The sequence below is a fragment of the Branchiostoma lanceolatum genome, chromosome 14 (assembly GCF_035083965.1).
Source record: "Branchiostoma lanceolatum isolate klBraLanc5 chromosome 14, klBraLanc5.hap2, whole genome shotgun sequence".
In the NCBI taxonomy this organism is placed as follows: domain Eukaryota; kingdom Metazoa; phylum Chordata; class Leptocardii; order Amphioxiformes; family Branchiostomatidae; genus Branchiostoma; species Branchiostoma lanceolatum.
The window spans coordinates 18198941-18221979 of NC_089735.1; the positions used below are offsets into that span (position 1 = coordinate 18198941).

General features: G+C 42.1%; 2 protein-coding genes and 1 long non-coding RNA gene across 3 annotated transcripts; 1 reads left to right on the forward strand and 2 right to left on the reverse strand.

Moving 5' to 3' along the window:
• The first annotated feature begins 1213 nt into the window (after positions 1 to 1213).
• On the forward strand, positions 1214 to 3962 carry LOC136448429 (neurocalcin homolog). The gene is made up of 2 exons (XM_066447976.1): positions 1214 to 2497; positions 3190 to 3962. The coding sequence occupies exons 1-2, from the start codon at positions 2096 to 2098 to the stop codon at positions 3367 to 3369; spliced, it is 582 nt and encodes a 193-aa protein (XP_066304073.1). The 5' UTR covers positions 1214 to 2095; the 3' UTR covers positions 3370 to 3962.
• A 1507-nt stretch (positions 3963 to 5469) lies between these two features.
• LOC136448430 (uncharacterized) lies at positions 5470 to 7754 on the reverse strand. The gene is made up of 3 exons (XR_010757879.1): positions 7344 to 7754; positions 6714 to 6822; positions 5470 to 6476 (listed from the first exon to the last, which is right to left on the reverse strand). It is a non-coding gene; the product is annotated as an uncharacterized lncRNA (long non-coding RNA).
• Positions 7755 to 11957: 4203 nt separating this feature from the next.
• On the reverse strand, positions 11958 to 18725 carry LOC136449128 (neuropeptide FF receptor 1-like). Its single transcript, XM_066448959.1, has 3 exons — positions 17557 to 18725; positions 16641 to 16740; positions 11958 to 14769 (listed from the first exon to the last, which is right to left on the reverse strand). Exons 1-3 carry the CDS (start codon positions 17927 to 17929, stop codon positions 14106 to 14108), a joined length of 1137 nt encoding a protein of 378 aa, XP_066305056.1. The 5' UTR covers positions 17930 to 18725; the 3' UTR covers positions 11958 to 14105.
• Positions 18726 to 23039: the final 4314 nt, after the last annotated feature.

Consider the following 23039-nt stretch of genomic DNA (forward strand, 5'->3'; position numbering starts at 1 on the left):
GAGTCAAGGGTTAGACACATCAAATTCAGGACGCACCGACCTCGCTATCGTGCCACAGTCCAGTTAGATACCCGCTTTACCCCCTATCTCTCTGGACTCACAGCAAGTTGGCGACCTTGCTGCGACCCAGCGATTTGACAGAGCACTCAAAAAATTCCATCCATAAAAAATATTTACGCTTTGTGTGCTTTGTTTGACTTTTAGTCATACTAATACGTGTTGTATAAAATCCGTATATAAAGTTAAGGATAACACGTATCACGTATCCAACGTAGTCTTACGTGGTGCGCCATCTTGCGATTGGTTTCAAATTGTTTCCTTCGTTCATCGGTGGTTCCTGGTCACCTTGAAAATATGCCCTTTATTGAATATCTACGTACACAATGAACCCGCATCGACCCTTCAAAACTGTTAGCAATGACAGGAAGCCTTTTTTATTGGTGCAGTCTCGTGTACAAAAGTCAAGCGTAAGTAGCACGTTTGCTCAATATTTCTGGTAGAAGCGTTGAACAAAACTAGTAGTAAAGGTTGTACTTGTCCGAAGATATGAAGTAACTATGTTATCTCAGTTGGGAGTCAGCTTTCTATGAACAACAGTTGCCCTAACCGTACTCACATGTATCTCCACAGAGACGGTGGATCAGTTTTAATCGGCTGTATTGTTAGCGTCCCTGGAGTGTTGACCTAGTTAGACAATGTATGGCAAGCGCCGTCACAGTCTTTGATTAGTTGGGTCTAAGTCCTATTTGCTTGTCATGCGCACAAACAACACACCCACTGAAGACGATCCCATTGGTGACATAGCATAGGGGTGTTTTGAAATCTGGTCCCCTATGCTTCACATCACATCGGGAAAGCTTGATACAATAGAAATCAGCTTTGTTTTATTACCTACTTGTGAACATTTCCTTGACTGATAGATTTCCAATGGCTATGTAAGGCGAAGGGCAATGATCGCTTTAATGAACACGGGAAAGAAAATATGCATGAGGTCGAGTGGATTAAGAGGTGGAAGAATGATAATGAAGGTGGTACCGCATGTAAATGAGCGGCCAAAGGATCATTCCGAGGATGGAATTATAACTAAGCAAGAAGATGAATAAATACGACGTAAACAAGGCCAAAACACGTCTTTCCTACACCCCCTGGCGCTATGTGGACTCGCTCACCAATATTTTGTTGGCATGGAGTTGTTTAACGACCTTTTAAGCCGACCGGTTTCTCCGGGGACCTTTGTTAAACTATCCCAGGCAGACAAACGGGGCATGTGGCAGAAATCGGACGCTGTTTTACCTGTTGTTCCAATGATACGCCTTGATCTGTAAGAACATTCACTATTCCTGCTTTCAATAGATCCCGAAGGAATTCTGTCAGGGTTTTAGAACCCTTGTATTGTTGCAGTGTGGGTGACACACCTACCAGGGTCTGTCAGGAACTTTCCTCTCGCCAAAACGCCACTACAGGATGGAATGTGATATTTGTCCCACGATAGTGTAACGCGTGGAAGATCTATTCCTCAAACAGGACAATTTGAAAGAATCTACTAGTAGCAACAACAAGACGAACAGCCGCAGGCAAGTCGTGCTGTCCCAGCCCCGCACCATGGATTGGGCAATGTGACGCATGGAGGACCCGTTCCTCAAAACAGAACAATCTGAAAGGCACTAGCAACAACAACAAGAAGAACCACCGCAGGCAAGTCGTACTGGCCCGTGTCCTGTTTACCAGAGAAAGAAACGACCAAGGAAAATCGTGGGTCAGGGCGGCAGGATATTTGCTCCCTTCCTTGCGACCCAAAGGGAGTACAAGTACTCACATCAGTACTGCTGGGAGCGTGCCACTTGTCAAAGTCGTCCTCCCGGCCCCGGACTCCATTGCAGCTCGGTAATCTGTTATTTGAAGCAAAGAAGGTCACGTTGCCAGAACGATATCGATAAGGTGACTAAAGCTTTTAAGAGGTCGTTCAGAACACGGAATATGCATTATGACATTTATTGATTGAACACTATGCAAAGGATTAAGGACTACTGAAAAGACATAAGTAAATTTTTATTAACAAGGAACCCTTCGTGTGAGGCATGTTCATGTAAGCAACATGGGCATTCTTTGGTCAAGGTTGAAGCAGAGACGCGAAATGAGGAAGGTCCTGAGCAAAGTTGGACCCACCACACATTTCGCAAAGCACGAAGCCGAGTACTGGATGAAGATATTCTACAAGGACGTTCCGAACGGGAAACTCTCTGAGGCTGAATTCGTGGAGTATTTCGGAAACTTTTACACAGCCACAGATGACCGGAGTAAAAGTACTCTTGCCAGACAGATCTTTAAAGCGTTTGATAGGAACAACAATGGGCATGTGAGTCTGAGGGAATACCTTATGGGGATGAGTACCCTGCTGAGGGGGGACGCGTTGGAAAAGTTGGAGTGGTCTTTTATCTTGTTCGACTTGGACGGGGATGGCTTGGTGAGCAAGGAAGACATGGAAGGAGTGTTGATGGTAAGAGCAGTGTCCTAATATGGTCATTTCCCCGCCGTCTTTGCATAAATTTTCTTCCTACAAATAGTCGTGATGTACCTTTCCTGACGGTACCAATGTTTAACGTGTATGGTCTAATGGATCAAGCACACTCCTGTTGTGTCTGTTTACCCTCAGATTTATTTATAGCAGTTACTCTAGTGCATTATGTTTTGGATGCTAGTTGCTGAATGCATTCCTTTTTGCGCTGACTAATTTTATTTCGTCTATAAGAATATTGTGCAATCGAAATTTGATTACATTCAGGATCATCGGGTCAAACATTTGTTTAAAGAAGATATCCTCTTGCAAAGACTGACGTTACTGAAATGTATCACATAAGGTTCACGCTATTCGTAGAGAGGGCCTTTTTATGTGTTCCTTATCGCAGAATAAAAAGACTCTTTGTAAACAACCAAGTGATTTATTCCACCGATGTTTTGGTGACCGGCCGTCTATCATATTCCTCAGGGCAATTCTGACTTGTTCACTTCACACTGCAGCTGTAGGTGTCGCTGCTTACAGATGCGGTCCCAAAAGTAGAAGAGTAAGAATTGCAGTGGGGAAGGTGACAGACCGTCATGGAAACGTCGGTTGAATAAATCACTAGGTCGTTTTATCCAGTGACTAACCAACCTGATGAAACTATTCATTGATGTCTATCACACTTTCAGCTTTATAACGACCTTCGCACGAACAAAGAAGGAGGCAAAAGTGACGAACAGCTTGCAGCGATCGTAGATCAAGAGTTCAACCTGATCGACCGAGCTGGGAAGGGCAGACTTGGGAAGAGACAGTTTATAGAGGGCGTCAGTAGGAGTTTTCGCCTGCTAGATATCATGCCAATCAGATGATTTCACAGGATTGTCTTTCTACTCGATCGATACTTTATTCATTTGATATTAGTACACATTACAGATCATCACATGCAGGGGAGGGAATGTTCTCTCACACTAAATTAGTATAGCTTTAAAATCAAACAAAAATTATAAACACAAAAATATACATGAAAACCCACTAACAATTGATAAGGTAAAAAAAAAATCAGTGGTTCAAGGTTTTACACTGACTTGTACATGTAATTGCAACAGCAAGTAAATGGTATGGATGGCCTGATTTTTGCTTGATTTTGGTTTAAAAAAAAAGGAAACTAAATTTTGTTCCCTCTAGAGATGGTTTACATTACAAGAAATTATCAAAAATAGGATAATATGTTGCGTGGTAGGCTTTATTGTATTTGTAGAATTATTCGAAGTGGCACTAGCGAGGAAGCCGTGAGTGTAGTGGTAGGAGTGAAACTTCTTCGGTAATTGTAGCGGCACGAGTGTGGTAGTCTTAATTGAGTGTAGTTGCTAACTTGGTAAGTGACACCAGTCTACAACACTAGTGTCATATTGTACACTTCTTCAATTCAGAAATAAAAGTAGCCTAGGCTGTGATAACATAAGCATGCTTGTCGCTTCAATTATTGTACAACGTTTATGATGTCTATTTGGAAAATGTAGGCATCTTGTTTTCTTCCCATCTTGCTTGTTTGCCATCTAGCATCAAACTGTGGAGTCTGCAGCGGATGTCGAAAATAGAGGTAACATGCTGTGACCTAACGATCATTGGCAAATTGCAGATTTCTGTAAACGTTTGGTTCTGGCCTATGGGGCTATGATCTTACGATTGACATAGCAAAAATCCAATCAAAATCAGAGGCACGGGATTTCAAACTTGAGCAATTTTACGTCTCATATTTCTTCCCGCTGGGGATTACTGTTCAATTCGCTATAGAATGATTTATTAAGTACAAAGGGACAGATAGTATCCCTAAGCAGTTTATCCCAGTAATGACGTCATCGATGAGATAAGTGGTTAGTAATCCGTCTTTTTGGTCAAAAGGCCAAGCGCTTTAATCTTATCGTGGGAGTTCTGAATCTGAATTGCAGTCAATAGGAGAAGGCATATATGGCCATCAAACCCATGTTTAACAGGTGACACTATTTCTCTGGAAAGACGGTCTAAATGCGGAAAACTTTATTTTTGTCTAAGTAGATTGACAAAATGAATTAATGTCTACAAGTAGGATGGAGCAAAATGTTATCTATATCTAGGTAACAGTTAGATGTCACCAGGGACATGGCAGTTTTTTTGTCAGTTTTGCAGAATACAGGAAAATTCACCTAAATTCTGGGTACGGTAATCATAATTTGGGCAATAATTTGTTCATTATGTTAGTATAATGTTAAAGTATGTGTTATTTTTTCAACGGATTTAGAGAGTCTTTCCTTATAGTGTCGCCTATTGTTTATGAAGGATCAATTCATCGAAGTTATAAGAAGGGATAAGAACTTGAAAAGAAAAAAGCCAATGCCAAATGACTAGGAGTTTCACTGCACGAAATGGCCTCGTTTCCCGGCGTATACGTACCGGTATTTTTCTGTATTTTTGTCGGATACTGACGGATACTGACGGATACAGGCGGATACGTGTAAGGTATCCGACTATTTCCGCACCGGTATATGGAATATTTCCGGAAGAATCCGAAAGTAAGGTATTTTCGACGAATACGGAGCCGTACACTGCACGGAAATGCCACCGATCCTGACGGATACGAACAGGAATTTTTCTGTATTTTTGGCGAATACTGACGGATACAGGCGGATCCAACCTGACGGATCCGACTAAATGCGCACTGGGATATGGAATATTTCCGGAAGAATCCGAAAGTAAGGTATTTTCGACGAATACGGAGCCGTACACTGTACGGAAATGCCACAGATCCTGACGGATACAGGGATTTTTCTGTATTTTTGGCGGATACTGACGGATACTGACGAATCCAACCTAACGGATCCGAAAATTTTCCGCACCGGGATTGGGAATATTTCCGGAGGAATCCTAAAATGAGGTATTTTCGACGGATACGGAGCCGTACACTGTACGGAAATGCCAGAGATCCTGACGGATACGTACAGGAAGTTTTCTGTATTTTTTAAAAGAAAATTGCGGATACTGACGGATACAAGCGGACTGTGATCCGGAACCTCAGATCCGGAGGAATACAAAAATAGGAATTTTCGACGGATATGGGGCCGTACATTGCACGAAATTGCCCAAGATCCTGACATATACGTACAGTATGTATTTGCCACGGATACAGACTGATCCAACATACAGACTTTCTACAATCTTTGACATATTGTGACTCTGAATATGTTTGTATTTGCCACGAATATGTACAAATCAAACACACAAAGTTTGATAGAATGGTTGACTATTCATAAATACGCGTGCATTCTTAATTTAACGATACCCAAAACATTATTATTCAATGACAGGAAGTTTTGGGAAAGCCTGAATGTAACATTATTTCATATTTCAACATATATGCATTTCTAAGTTCAAAAACTATCAAATACAATACGGAAGTTCTATGTGGCTAAATAATCCATTTCGTTTAAGACAGGCCGAGGGACATCCACATACTCAAGGCACCTCTGCATATGCAGGTTAATGTCGGTAAATTGGGGTTGTGTAAGCACAATTGTTATAAAATGTATTACAATTAACAACCATCACATCATGGTGGTAATATTTACTGCCGTATAGTGCACTTGGACCAAAAATTTCTACATGTTCTACATATTCTACTAAAGTAATGAAAGCCTTATTTGTGGCCAGTTCTTCGTCTAAAAGATATCAGATACAAATAATTTCAAATACAGAGGTTGAAAATAGAAACTTCAAAGTAACATTATACTGTCTGAAAAACTCCCATGATGACACGCCACATTTTACACGTAAGTAGTATATGCCGTGGAACTGCATGTGTAGAATCGTCCTCTCCCCATTCTCTGACTACATCTGAGTTCACTTCTTCCATGCACTCTTGGTAAGGTACAGGCAAGGCTGATTTCTTCTGTATCTAGCATGTTGGACTCAGCTTGGAGTTCATCTTGTGATGAACCAGTTCCTATATGATAAAACCAAAATGATGAATAAATATCAATTCACGTACTTAGTATTTAAGTAACATGTCACATGATTTTGACATAACTGTGATCAAGGAGGTTATATAGACTATATAACCTCCTTGCTGTGATGGGCTTCGTTTCATCACAGCAGCTAACAAAAAACAAGGGACAATGGGTATCCATCATGCCTGTCTCAGCTAACATTGAAGTGTACCGATGATGGACTTAAGCCTTACCGAAGGAGCCTGAGGTACTCTGAGCATCTGACAGCTGATTGCTTTGTTCCAAGCCAAGCTAAGGTCCTCACAACATGTGCTGCATTTGTGAAGGAAGTATCTGCCGATGCTGTATAGGATATATATATAAAGGGAAACAATGACAAATATTAAACATATCACATAATCACATTTGTAAAAAATGAATTTGGAATCGTTTAATTGAATACGTAAAACGTACATTCATAACTTGAATATTATATCGATGAAACATGTACAGCTATAGCTGAATGCAATAATCACTGAAACACACTACTACCTCCACATAAGTTCCAGCTCACTATCCACAAACTGTGGGACCTTTGTGGGACAAATACTTATGACATTCCCTTCCGTTACAGGATATCTTTAATTATCTTTCCCTCAACCGCTCGCTATGTTGTATCTGAAACGTTAACCAGACACAAATGTCTGTTGACCATTGGCAAGAACGAACAAATTGAAAGCTATAAATTTCCTAGATCCTAACGGTGTAGAAGTGCAGGTCGACTGGACAATTCTTAATGTCATGCGATGATATGTCAAGCCACAATAGGAGGATAACTGACGTTCAAACTAGTTAGAAACAGGAATTTTCCAATTTGTGCTTACCAAAGGGCAGTCCCTCTAAATGATGAATCGACTCCCTACCAACTTTACAAGGGGGAGGGGGGCGACGAATATTGCATGCACGAAGAAGACTACTTCGCAATGCCGCGCGTTTGAGTTTACACCGAATCCCCTTCGACTCTCAAGTCACTAAAAATCACTGGTCGACCATGGTAGACTCTGACGATGCCATGTTAAGCACAGAGAGTGATGAAACGCCGTTCTTGTTTCCGTGCTGTTCACCGACAAAACCTTTTCTCGCGCCTGACGTCATGACACGCAGTGTCTTGTGGGAGATTGGACACGAATCCGTATTCCGGATACGTCAGGATTTGTCGGAATTGTTGGATCTGAGGTGCATCGGATCCAATCGGAAACGTTCCGTATCTGCTATGATGCACAATTGCGGATCCGCTGGATTTTTCAGGATCTGAGATCATGCCGTGCAGTGTGTATTTGTAAGTTAGGATCCGAAGCAACTACCGACAAACAAACAATCCGATTATCTCTGCCATATTGAGTATATATAAATATAAAAAAACGAGGGATCCGCACAAATATTTTCGGGTATCCGAGGCGCATCACGGATCCAGAGGAATACGGCGTCGGAATTGGTCGGATCTGCGGGCACCTCAGTATCCGAGCAGTGAACTGGGATTTTTCCGGATTCGCTCGGAAACGCCATGAGGCCCGATTCCGGATCCGTCGGATCCGTCAGGATACGTGGCCATTTCGTGCAGTGTTTTACCATCGATGCAAGTCAACGTCATTCCTTTAGTACTTTCTGTTTTGCTGTAGTTCGGCACACTCTGATGATTAATAAACCACATTCTACTTTGCGTACACGGCCGGGAACAAGATCAAATTAATGTCGCCACCTGCGTCCACTCATATGATGTGTGGGTCATACAAGTACTAAAGGATTTTAGGCTAGGGTATTCCCCACTGGTGGGGTCGAGTGGCGTAACGTCAGGGTAACCCTCGGGTCCTGTGTTCGAATCCTGACATGTCACCTACCCTGTGCCCTTGGGAAAGGCACTTTATACGACGTTCCTCTCTCTATCCAGGTGAAAATGGGTACCTGACTTTGGTTGGGGAGGTAAAAGGCAGTAGAAGGAGAGGGTTGGGCTCCGCCTTCCAATACAATGCCCTACACAGTGAATAGCAACCCACTGTCCCTACGGCATTAAAAAGGCTATGGGACTACTTTCTCATGTATCTAGTTTCCACCCTTGTTGTCTTGACTATCTTTAAGATTTTCTTCACGTGATGAATTCGTCGCTGTGGTAGAAAGATCGTCTAGACAGGAATTCGGGTGCTTCAAAGTAAAATAAAAAGTACAAATGAACAGATTTGCCACACAGATGGCCACAGGGTCTCTCTAAAGCCCCCCTCTCACTGGACCCGCGGCACGCTGGCGGCATCGCTGTGGCCGATCGAATTGACATAGAACTCAACGAATTTCATCGACAAAAAAACGAATCTTTTATGATAAGCTTAGTCTTTTTGGTCATACTTGTACGTTTTGAATTATATTCCGATTATAATGTCAAGGGTAACACAAATTCAGTTTAGGACGCAGCTACGCCGCCAGCGTGCCGCGGGTCCAGTGAGAGGGGGTATTAAGCTACCCTTGAACTAAGTAACCCCTCCTGGGGGCAGGTTTTGACGTTTTTAAGAGGAAATGAAACCAAAGACTCAATTTGACTGGTAAATGATGAAAGTTAATTTCAGAACGCTAGAGGCACGCGTGGGCCAGTCATATTGATATGATCAAGAATCGCACATTAATGGGTTTCCGTTTTAAAATCTCCATTTCTATAGTAATAAACTGCATTATAAAAACTTTCAAAAAATATGCAAGTCAATCGCAAGAAAATTTGCAATCTACTGATCTGTATTCAATTTTTGTTATATCTTTGTTTCTTATGTTCTATACAAAAGTAGAATTTCTCAGTTGCATTCATTTGAGTATGCTATTAGCATATTGCATTTTCTTGTCTTGTAATTCTTTTCACCGCTAATGATCAGTTGCTAATGCTTAATTTGCAGTCTACCGATCTGTATACGACTTTTACTTTATCTTTGTTTTTTGCTTGATATCATATTATAAATTTTGTGTTATGACTTATATTTGTTAGGTTAAATGGAATCCTCCTTCCCCTTTTTAAAGAATAGTTTCGTTTTATCACTGTTATTCTTTTCAGATGTGTCTGAATTTGGGAGCTCCCGATCTTCATATCATGCTAGCCTCCACAGCAGGCTCTAACCGGCCTTTTTTTGGGGGGGGGGGGCTTACAATACACTTTTTGCAGCCAGCCTGTAACCATCAGCCAGCCTGTAACCATCTACCGGCAATATGGTTACAGGCTGGCTAATAATAACGGGCTGGCTGCAAAAAGTGTATTATAAGCCCTCCGAAAAGCCCGGTTAGAGCCTGTTATGGAGGCTAATATCATGCGACCCTGGGAAGTGAAACTACCTAAAATTAGCAGTTCAAAGGAAAAAGAAGAAAAGAAATTGAAATTTCTAGATACCCTTCAAGTGATTCCTGGGTCCTAAAAAAACGCAACTTAAATAGCCAGGTTTGCGATGCTTATGTAATCTGTGCTGGTAAAATAATCTTTGATGCATGGAAACGAAAAAAAATCACAGGTCCCTGAAATAATCACCGAAACGACATTCGTGGAGCATTTATAAAAGCTTTGTGCATTACTTGCTATGTCCTGTTATGTGAAAAATTCTGTGAATACTTTCATCATATTAGTCACTGCATTATGCACACTGCAGCAACGACACCTAGCTGCAGTGCAAAATAGAACAAGAGCCTGAAGACCCAAAATATCCATGAAATTTGTTTTTATATGAGATGTGTTTATTTTTCCCTAGTTATTTGTTGTTGCCGCTGGTTGTTTTGTTTTATGTGCCAGAGGGTATCCACGTAATAGAACCTAGAAAGGCAACATTTTCGGGAAAATGCAGGATATTCCCCTCCCATTACCTACACCTCAAATATGACGTCCTTAGCATTTACTGTAGTGTAAGGGAATTCTGAAGTTTCTGCATAGATTATGCAAACGAGGTCTGTATAAGCATAATGTAGGGTCAGGTGTGTTCAGCTTTCCTAAAGGTACCTACATCTTATATATATGATCAGTAGCTTTTATGGTAAGGGTAATGCATATATTATGCAAAAACTCATCATTAGCATAATTCATGGCCAGGTTTTCTGACCTTTCATAAAGGTAACTACATGTCAAATATGAAATCCGTAGCCTTTACAGTAAGGGAAATACAAGGTTATACCTAGATTATACAAATGAGGTCCGCATCAGCATATTTTATGGACAGGTGTATTCACCTTCCCTAAAAGTACCTAAAATATGACATCCGTAGCTTTAACGGTAAGGAAAATACACGTTTATGAATAAATTATGCAAATCAGGTATTCATTAGCATTATTTATGGCCATGTGTGTTCACCTTTCCTAAAATTACCTACATCTGAAATATGACATCCGTAGCCTTTACGGCAAGGGATATGCCCATGAAAATCTGTAGTTCCTTCCTTCTGTTCTTCTACTTGGAAGATTTTTACAAATACGCCTCTGCAGCTCCAGTGACACAGACCAGGGGGCCCCAAATCGACTTTGACCTTCCTCCTCTTAACACCTACCCACATACCAAATATCATTACAATCTATCCACACGTTCTTCAGCTATGCTCATTTTACGCATCCGGTGACACATGCATACACACACGGTGACACAAACATACACACACGCGCACACTCACGCAAACACACTAACTTTGCATGATTTGCACTTCAGTGTGTACATCTCTGTCCAACCTACCTGCGTACCAAATAACATGAAAATCTGTTGTTCCTTTCTTCAGTTATACCCCTTTAGAACATTTTTACAAATAGGCCATTGTAGTTCCAGGGACACAAACCAGGGGGCCCAAAATCGACCTTGACCATTCTCCTCCCAGCACATACCCACATACCAAATATCATTACAGTCCATCTACACGCTCTACAGTAATGCTGACTTTAAGCAACCAGCGACACACATGCAAACGATTTACCTCCTTACTTATGCAAATTCGGTCTCATTTGCATAGTTTGCACTTAAGTGTGTACGTCTTGGTCTAACCTACCTATGTACCAAATAACATGACGACCTGTCGATCCACTCTTCAGTTCTTCTACATTGAAGATTTTTACAAATACGCCATTGCAGTTCCAGTCACACATGCCAGGGGGCCCAAAATCGACCTTAACCTTTCTCCTCTTAACGCCCACCCACATACCAAAAATCATTACAATCCATGTACAGGTTCTACAGTTATGCTGACCTTAAGCATCCGGTGACACATACATACGCACAGACACCAAACGCGCGCAAAACAGTATCTCCATGAAAAGCCTTTTTTCATGGAGATAACCAGTCAGTAGGCAAACGTCGCCTAGGTAAGTAATCCTTTTTTTGTATACACAAAACCTGTTATCCAGTCTGTGACTTGGTCAATGGAGATCCAATCTTACTATCACTGATATCTATTACAATGATTAGCATTTGAAAGAATGAACAAAATATTAGAGGACAGAAAAGGTAAAATATAAACATTGCTTTATTCTCTTTTGACAATTAACACAAAATAAGCAGCCTTTTTACTTCACTGTTTCTTTCATATACATATATTCCATAAGTCTTTGTATATGTTTGACAAATTCCAGTCTCTAGTGTATATATACAGGAATACTTGTGAATAATGAGCATAACGTATCGGTCTATGTACTAGGTTACAACCATATGTTAACCACTCATGACATTTAAAACACCATATGATTTTACGGTTAATGACAACTAGAGAATAATCATCACAGATCAAACCATTACAAGAAATACATGTTTAGACAAAAACACAAACAGCTATCAACGTCCAATATGCAAATAAAATTCAGTACTTGTAAAACAGCATATCTGAATATTAACATACATCGAAATTACATCATTTGGAGAGAAAAAAAGTTGTTTAGATGTATCTTGGTTCATTTGAAATGTTTTCCTAAATAACAGCTAATGACACACTGAATAATCGAACAAACATGAGGTATTTTACGCTTCTGTTGACCATGTTATTTATCAATTTACATTTATCATATATCATGTAAATCTAAGCAAAGCGTATCATTTGACTATGGCACATGCTTACAACAATACAACTTTACGGTTGGCGGTGTACCTATTCAAATTCTGCTGTATTCCAAATTTTACATTTTATATGGAAAAAAGAAATATCTGAAAGGACCATTATGTGCAAACTACGTGATACAACATATAACATATGATATATTATAACATAATGAATGTAATATAATGCATGTCTCTTTATTTGTCACATGATTGTTGGGCACATTCAGGTGGTTCTACCACGGCTAAAGTCCTGTGTTCTTAAGTAGTCACATCACAAAATCAGTATTGTATACAATAACCAAACGACAAGTTACACTTAAATTACATTTATTGGCCTGAAGCACAATGTACTCTACCGTTACTCTGTACGTAAAACTCGTAATTAGTCAAATGTCCAAATTTCCAACATCAATCTACATGACAACATAAGATTTCATCCAGTTGCTTGAGTAACCGTTTTTTGGCGTATTTACATGACTAACGCCATGGTCACATTTGCACCGGTGCCCGCAGGGGCCCGAAGCCAGACCCTGGTAGTACAGACCTCTCGGTGTTTTCGTGATTAGGTCACGGCGTTCATTTGTCACCGGGTCCCGGGCTGATTTTAACTGCGAGTTAAAAAAGACCCGTGGGCCGACCCTGCCCTAAAATAGCCAGGGACCGCATGGTGTCGCATGGCCACGCCCAAAAGTGCAAAAATAATCCAGTCCGTATACTAGCCCGCCAGGTCCCCTTTCCAATTGTGACCATAGCATAATGAGGCATTTCGCACAAAACGGTAAGATAAACATTCAACCAAAAGACCATCTACGGTTAGTTCTTCTGTAGTACGCTTCCGATAGAAGTTCAACTTATGTCACAGCTTTACGTGAAATTCAGAACTTAATAATGAGCAATCAAGTTAGCATCTGGCGGGCCTTTCCTTTTTCCACTAGATGGCGATCGGTAAGCGATTGTTGAGCTACCAATACTGGATTGTCTGACCCTTTGTTTTGTAATTGAAATATAAAACATAATGTGAAAGTATGATTTAAAGACAGCAATACACAAGAAACTTAGAAATATTCCTTCGTTATGAACAAAATTCCTTCAGTGATTTGTCAGATTTATGGTTGCGCAGTGACAAAAAGCCAGGAACTGACTATAGTCAGCTGTATTGTCAAAGGTTGGCAGCGCACATCAGCGTTATGTCAACGTCCACAAGTCATACTGTCCCGGTAGCATTGTTCAATTCCTTGGTTTGTTGGTTGATGCAACGGTCACATTTGCACCGGTGGCCGTAGGGGGTGTAGCCCGGCTGGGCTCTGAAGCCACAAATTTGTCCCGTTGGAGTCCCGGATACCATAAGGTACCTCTCGGTGTTTTCATGATTAGCTTATATACGGCGTCTATTTGTAGCCGGGTCCCTAGTTGATTCTAACTACGAAAAACTCTAGGGACCCGGCCAAAAAATAGCCCGGCAGCTGCAGGGTGGCCCACGGGGTCACGTCCGCAAGTGTAAAAAAGAAAAGCCCGTATACGTAAACTATCCGGCAGCGCCTTTTTTCGAATTGTTACCGCGGTATTAACGGAGCTCTTTCAGCTCGATATGGACGTGTTGGTTTGTTTTCGGTGAGTGTGTGAGTCGCGGTGTCCGGGAGGTGGCGAGGAGCAGCGGTGTGTGGCCGTGGTGGTTGGTCGCGTTACGGTAGGACTCCCGCAGGTTGTTGTTCAGCACGCCGTACACCACCGGGTTCACGCAGGTGTTGGCCAGGGCCATCCACATGGCCACGGGGTAGACATAGTGATGCATGCTCTCCCGCTGGCTCCACGACAGGAAGCTGAAGTCTTCCAACAGCGCGCACACGTGGAGAGGCAGCCATGACAGGCCGAAGATGATGGTGGTGGCTGCTAGGATCTTCACCGCGCGTAGTCTGTTGGGTGACGGGTTCCTGCTCTTCACAGGCGGGCGGATCCAGATGTTCATGACGATGACGTAGTTGAGTGCGGCGTTGATGACGAGGGGTAAGGCATAGCAGATGACGAGCTTGAAGCACGTGTAGATGCGGCGGAGAGTGTCGGCCGGCCAGTACTGGGCGCAGATGTGCTGACCACCGTACACCTCGCTACGGTGAACCATAGCTAGGGGCATATTGATGAACACAGCCACGACCCAGATGGACAAGATGGCACGGGTAGCCTTCTTGGTGGAGATCTTCTCCTCAGTCGGGTAAACAACCAGGTAGTATCTGTGAAATGAAAAGAATACACAGGTCAGGTCCGTGACTTAGCCATTGCCATTGTCCATGTGTCAATCGCGACCCCATGCGGTTGCGGTTGGAAGTACACTTGTTGTTTTTTCCCCTGAGTGCAACAGTACATTGCACAGATGGAAAGAAAATAAAGACACATGTGTTGGCGTTGTCTACTGTAATAAGTGTCATGCATATTCTCGCTGAGCCGCTAGGAGCGCGATTTCAGAGGACTACCGCTACAAGGAATGTGGGAAGGAGCCAGGCAAACGTTAAAAACATGTCAGGAGAGAGATTTCGTTCTTAACCCATTGAACCCGTGTAACACCAACCACACATTCGAATCGCCCTCCAAAACGATAACTATTGGGACTCCTCAGCCTCACAGCCATTTCCCTAGTACATAAGTTACAAAACTATTTAGCGCCAGTCATGATGTATATGTGGCTTTGTCTGAGTTTGATTTCTCCTCAACAACTTTTTTGTATAAAAAGAATGTACGTAAGAATGACCAGAAAAAGCTGATTGGTTTATTGCTTCAGTTGAAAATCTGCGAGCTGTATATCTGAAATCATATACAGCTCGCTCTTCAAGAGTGTATAGATAGCGGGTGCAGGTGTGGATGTCTGCGCACAGGTCGTTATGGAAACACTTCAATAATACCGCTATGTCCTGTTAACAAGCTTGTTGTGTTCCTGGGATAGTTCTCATGAGGTTAGGCTTTGCAGTAATGAATAGTAAAACTACCACCTGAGGCTACATTATTTCTATTACATCGAAATGATGCCAAATGACTGGGACTAATGAGGTCTGTTCCAATATCTACATGTATCTCGTATCATGAGCTGTGAACGAAATCATTTTCTGGATTTTTCGTAGCTTCTGTAAAGCCCTGGTTACACATAGCAGATCTTGACATCCCGACCTTCCCAACATAGTTGGGAGTGGTTCGGAATCTAGATCAGCTGTGGTCGGCTGGTGTTCGGCGCGGTTGGCTGGTGTTCGGTTGAGCTAGCGGAGTGTTTTGTAAATTAGAAAACATTCGGCTGTGGACCGTGGAGGTCTGGAATGGGTTGGCTGGTGGTTGAGAGTTAGTCAGTAGTGGTCAGGGTGTGTTTGCGAGTCAAATCTGTCTTAAACTAAACTGGTCAGACTGCTCCCGACCTACCGCCAACCTTGGTTGTCTACTGGTCGGGAGCCATGGATGTTTGGCTAAGCGTATCCAGGGCTTGTTAGGTACTCCCCTCTGTGCATGTAACTGCAATCAGGGCGTGCAATAAAGATCCTTCAGATAAGTCTATATGTGTATTGTCCCCTGCTGTTTCCAATCCGAACATAATTAGGAACGTCCACATCAAAGATGCTGATATCTCTCTGACTGTGTTAGACACGTTAGCGTACTACCTGATATCTATAGGCGTCGTTAACTAAAGCATTGCGGACCATTGTCCTAACAAGGGCTTTTCAAACCTCATGCAGTTCCGACTATAATGTTAAGTCTGCTAACGTACACGTATGGTTACATTATTACAGCCAGTAGGTACCCATGTGAGTAATGAGGCTGTTGTAACGCACTCGAGGCACCTCCTCGATGACGGGACCCCCATTTTTCGTCTCTTCCGAAAGACGGTGCAGCTCCGACAAGGATACCCTTCCCGGGATTCGATCCGGGGTCTCCCGGATCCAACTAATTGGAAACAGAAGGCTCAACTGCGAAGCCGCTACCAATCGAGCTACAGGGACAACGGTCTAATTACTCACATGGGTACCTACTGGCCGTAATAATACAACCTGGTGAATTATCATTATATACATTGGTCGCATACACAAGACAGCTATGTTTGTACAAACAGGGTACGGGTACTTACCGCTCAAAGGCAATGGCTGTGATGGTGAAGATGGAGGTGCAGACTAGGACTCCTCTGATGAAGGGCACCAGCTTGCACAGGGCGTCCCCGAACATGTCCTCTGTACATACAAGGATGGATATTTCATTATGTATGATTTAAAGGATCAGTATGCAAGATTAGGACAATACAGTCGGTTTTCCCACCCCGGGGACCTCCTGGTGGCTAGCATGTTATCATATTGTTTTCAGACAAAAGGGTCTATATTGAGATGGTGTTTCCGCTTCAGTGGACCTTGTGAGGCTAGCTTGTTTTCACATAGTTCACAAATACCAGGAATACGAAGCTGCTGCCAAACTAGCCTATGGCTATTACAAAGGACTAGGCCTGTCGCCAAAAACTGAGACTTCATGTATGCAGACCTGACATTTTGAAATGGAAAAAAATAACTATCAATAACAATAATACTCTTAGAGTTTCCCGGGGAATGCGGGTTAAATCATGTAAGATTGTCGTGCTCTTATGAAGTACGACTTAAGCCTCGGTTACACATGGCCAAATATGGCTCCCGACCACTAGCCAGCCAAGATTGGCGGTAGGTCGGAAGTAGTTCGACCAGTGTTAGGTTATAAGAGTCTAATTTGACTCCCAACACACCATAGGCACTACTGACCAAACCACTAGCCAACCCATCCCAGACCTCTCGTCCACAGCCGATTGTTTCTAGAATTTTAAAACATTCGGCTGGCGCAGCCGAATACGAGCCAACGGTGCCAAACCTCAGCCAAACAGAGCCGACCTAGCTCCCGAACTACTCCCAACCATGGTTAGGGGAAGGTCGGGAGGCCATGTGCGGCTATAAGTAACCGGGGCTGTAGGAGAAAGATTTTAAACATGATTATCAAATTGCCACAGGATACAAGTAGATTCTACCTACCGACATATATGTAGGTGACGAGCGTGAAGGGAAGGTTGACAAGTCCCAGCACAAGGTCTCCAGACGCCAAGTTCATGATGAAGAAGTTGGTGACGACGCCTCTGGCTTTGGGCGTCTTCAAGATCATGTACAAGACGCTGGTGTTTCCACACACGCACAGGGTGAAGACGGCGGCGTACATGAGGATGTAGATCACCATGATGACTGTAGACTGCTTGTAAGACGAGTGTATGGCGGTGAAGTCTCCATAGTCAGACTCCACGTACCCAGACCCTTCCTCGCTGAAATTCACCAGGCTTGCTACGTCAGCAGGCAGCACCAGCGACGCCAACATATCCGCCATGCCGGTGGAATTCTCTATCGTCGCCGCCATATCACTGATGACTTTCGGCAAAGGCTAGCAAATTTAAGCAATCAACGTAAAAACGACTAGTTTGTCACACCAGAAGTGCTGAAATCAAATAAATTTGTGGTTTTGAATTTTTTCCGTTATAACTATCGCGGGTGAACATTTTTGTGAGGATGTTGTTTGGTGCCAAGGGCAGGTTTTAGTGAAATGGAAATTTCTATCACTCACACGACGTTTTTGAAGCTATTCCTGGATACAAAATGATTGGCAGCGCGTTTGAAGTGACATGATGATTTTTTCGACCGGAGGTGTTTTCGGTGACAGGATGCAGCCTCTTTACTTACTGTGGAGATCTTTCTCGAAGGCCGTGGAGGGTTCTGCAATGGAACACAGGTGCGCATGTCAAACACAAGTACTCTGCTTAATGATTTGTGACGACGTCAGTGTAGCCTATTCAATAGTAGAAGGGTGCTTCTATCAAGATCACGACTACTTTATCCATGGCGATACTTTCCCAAGTTTAAGGTCTGTCTATTATTAATGTAAGTGGTTAAAATCTAAAGAGGTCACATGAGCTATGTGACGCATGTACATCAGTAATTATCTAACATTTCTTATTCCTGTATGTCATTTTTATCCGGGGTTGCTTGGGTAAGTGATTAACTGATTTGCAGTGGTTTAACCTACGGGATAGAGTCTCTCGCCTTGCCTGGAAAGCCGTCGGTAGAACTGAGACTTGAATGTTGCCAAGGACACCCGGTAATTTGCTCTGTAGTGCCTAGGAGTGGGTTGATGGAAAAGGCCAGTGCGTTGGCAACTTAATTGATTTCGATTGTGATTCCGCCTTTGTATATCGATGTTCTTTCAAGGCTATAACTTTCTATCGTTTCTTCTTGTTGAAATTCACTGAAGCACACGACATATAGCTAGAGAAGGAAACCGCGACTCTTGCATGTATTTGCCATCAAAGGAGCGCCGCGGAAGAACACATTTGTGGTGTCACAAGTTGAATGACCTGACGAGTAATTTTTTTGAAGATAGAGATTGATGATATAGCGGATTTTTAGATCAATGTTTATGTGTAATGGTTAGAATACTGTTTATTTACTCAGTAATACTTATCAATAATACGTTGATGAAAGTTAGACATCCAGGTTGTAAGATACGCCAAAAATAATTACTCAAGCAACTGGATCAAATTTTGAAACAGTCAGACGTTTCAGACATCATCCACTGTCTTTCTTCAGTGACTAACGATAGGACTGAGAACACCAGATTTTATACCAAAACTCTGAATAGATATGTTAATGAGGTTAAGACAATTCAGGATGTCTTGAAGTAGTCTTTAAAAGGCCAACATTACCATTCCCTACGTCCAAGGAGTATCGGAAAAACTCAGACGAATCTTCCAAAACTTCAACATTGCCACTAACTTCAAACCTCACTCTACTCTTAGGCAGAAATTGGTCCATCCAAAAGACAAGCCTGAAAAAGGCATCAAAGTCAATGTCATCTACAAACTGAAATGTGAGGAACCGAACTGCAATAACATGTACATTGGGGAGACAAGTCTACCACTAAGAGAAAGGTACAAGGAACATTGCAGAAAGAGCGCTAACCGCTACTCCTCTGCCATTTTCCACCATCTAAAACACAACCAGGGACACTCATTCAATCTTGAATCCACGGACATCCTAGATCGTGAAGAACGCTGGATCGAACGGGGAATTAGAGAAGCAATATACGAGAGGATGTACAACCCCGCCCTCAACAGGAAAGCGGGTCTACGCGTTGAACTTTCAGGCACTTAGGATAATGTACTGCCCACCACCCCCCACCCCCGGAAGAACAACATTTAGTTATTGTACTAAAATCTACAGTAGCTAATTGAACTATTGGCACATAGCTTTGTCTTGAAGTAATCTTCTTTTAAAGACTACTTCAAGACATCCTAAATTGTCTCAACCTCATTAACATACCTATTCAGAGTTTTGGTATAAACCCGTGTTCTCAGTCCTATCGTTAGTCACTGACGAAAGACAGTGGATGTTGTCTGAAACGTCTGACTGTTTCAAAATTTGATCCAGTTGCTTGAGTAATTATTTTTGGCGTAACTTACTAATAACGCCAAATGATGATACGATGGACAATGCAAACAACAAAAAGTGTTTCTGCTGCCTGAATGATACATAGAGAACAAGCTATGATCGGAACTCATAAATGTGTTAAACACATGGCAATGCTTTTCTGATGAGAAGATATATGATTATGAATACAGTTCAAATCTTCGCATGACGGGGCCAGTCTGTTCCATTCTGGTGTGCATGTGAAAGGTTTTTGACGTCGTCGTCTTTGAATGCAGAGTTATTGAATCTTTTCAGAAAGTGTTCTGAATACGTTAGTCTGTCAAGTTTGCATTTATGGTGGTATTACTGATATAATATTGCATCTACCATACATCGATATTCCTAAATACCTTGTTAAAAAAAAAATCCCGGATATGTGTGAAATCCCGGTTTAGGTGAAGTAGCGTTACATTCATGATGCGTATTTCCCCAACATTTCTCACGAGAAGGTCTCAAAGGTGCTCCGCTTGAGCTTAACATATCCCTAAGGCCATTGCCCATTCCACATCATTCCACATATTCTGCCGGCCCAGAATATTCCCTACGTATGAATTGAAGTGCCAAAGTGCGTCGGCTTCAGCGAATAATTTTGGGCTTACGCAACAAGCCATCTTTAATGTATTCGCGAGGTGAGTGCTTGCCTTTGAAAATGACTTGTAGCTGGTTGAAGCACTGCTGCCAAAGATTAAAGTACATGGAAGAGATACACGTGGACGTCAAACAACTCGTTAATAGGTACATAAGAGGAGTCTCTGCTGGAGTCAAACTGAAAATGTTTTGCGTTATATGTACGTAACTAATGGGAACTCGCAACAAGTGACTTCGGCACGGGGCTTGATTGTATTAAACAGAGTCTGGTTGATCCACTCATGAAAGTAAAAAACAACAACATGCAGAATCCGAGGTCCAATGGTCCCGAGTCCGAATCCTACCAAGTCACCGATCTTGTGCCCTTGGGAAATGCACCTTACACGACCCTCCTCACTTCACTCAGGTATAAATGAGTACCTAGCGTCCCTCGGATTGGACGTTAAATGAAGGCCCCGTGTTTGGGGAGAGCCATACCCAACGCACGTTAACCCTCAAACACCCGAACCTATTTTTGCGACTAAAATTGATAGAACGTGTCACAACATTCAAACTTCTAGGTGTATTCATTTCGTATGATCTGACTTGGGACGCCCATGTCCAGTATATCCATTTCGTATGATCTGACTTGGGACGCCCATGTCCAGTATATCCATTTCGTATGATCTGACTTGGGACGCCCATGTCCAGTATATGCTCACTAAAATTCGCCCAAGAATGTATTATTTAACTGTAGCTAAGAAGGCTGGTTTGTCTACAGATGTGCTTACACGCATTTATCTAGTATTCATGCGTCCCTTACTTGAATATGCCAGCCCGGTTGGGGAGGCCTGCCCAAACACCTATCAAACCTGCTCAAAAGTGTGCAAAAGCGATGTTGTAAGATTATAGATATCCCCGTAGAGTCTCTGCCTTCCTGTCTTCAAGGCGGGACCAGGCCACCTTGCGCACACTACAAAACATCTTGGAGGATCCTCACAACCCTCTGCTTGATTTTGTGTCCAGACCGTCGCAGACTGTAAGGTTTTGGACAATCTGCGTCGGGCTCGTGAACAGGTCCTCCCCACACTAAGTAAAACTAAGCGACATGAATTATCTTTCATGCCGCGTGCTCTGAAGTTGTTGTCCAAGAAGAATCCCTAGATGTTGTGAGCTTATACTTTAATTTGTATAGATTTTGTATTGATTGCTGTTGTTGCATTTTAACTCTAATGTTTATTGTATCCTAAGAGCGTCTTTACTGTAGTTTCAACAGATTTCATGTGACTTGTACATTTGTTACATGCAAGTTGTTACCAATTAAACTGAAACTGAAACTAAAATGACCGAACAGGGTCAAAAATGACCCCGAAATGTTTTGTTCAGTAAAATCTCCCTTTTTACTTTTTCCGCTGATTGTTATCCGTTCATTGCTTCATCAATGTAAGAGGAATATTTTGGCATGCTTAGGTATGAATAACTCCCGCTCATTATCATTATTTATGCAAAAAGATCAGAAGGACCACGTTTTGAACTTTTCCTATTTAAACCGGGAGGGGATTTTTGAGGCCCAAACCAAATTTCATGTTGCATAACTAATGAACGGCTTACGCTAGAGCCACCAAACTTAGTGACTTTTCGTAAACGGTCCTTACGAAAGATTTCAAATTAATAAAGTAAGTTTATCGTTTTTCGTGTGGCCATGGCAATGGGTTTTTGACAGGCATATTTTACAAAATCTGCTAATTTCAGTTCAAACAATGACGTTTCTAGGCTTTGTTGGTACGCCACATTCATTTTCTTACCTTGTTATCATCTTATGTATTCCAATGTAACCTTCATAATTCAACATTAATATTCTATGCTGATTTGATGACGTCAGCGGTCAAAATCCAAGATGGTAGACAGAATCACATGATTTACGTCATAATGACGTCATGCTACGTCATAATTTATAAAAAATTGTTATGTTAATATTAATTCACATGTGCGTCTTCCTCTGAAAATTTGGTGGTCATACAATAAGTAGTTCAGGAGTTACAGAGGGCAGGTCTCAAGAACATCACATTTTTTTGCTGGGGTCAAAAATGATCCCAGCGAACTCAACACAGTCTTTCCTCTATAATGTCAACAGTATTGTTACAATCTCCTAAGAAAATTAGGAGAGGAAGAAGAAGAGAAAACATTTGGTCGGTAGGTAGAGATTCTCTTATTTCTCCATTTACTTTTTTCGTTTAGATTTCGGTCAAATGATCCAGGAAATACATTTTATCAATGTAAAGCAAATATGCATTGTTCAGGCACAAATATATTAATCAACTGAATTACTAAGTTTACAACACAATTTCACATCAACTATTCAAAGCCTTAATCCGTTGATATAGTGTGAAATACAGGACGTCTGTTTTGAATTCATTCAGATGTCACACTGAACACAGCGC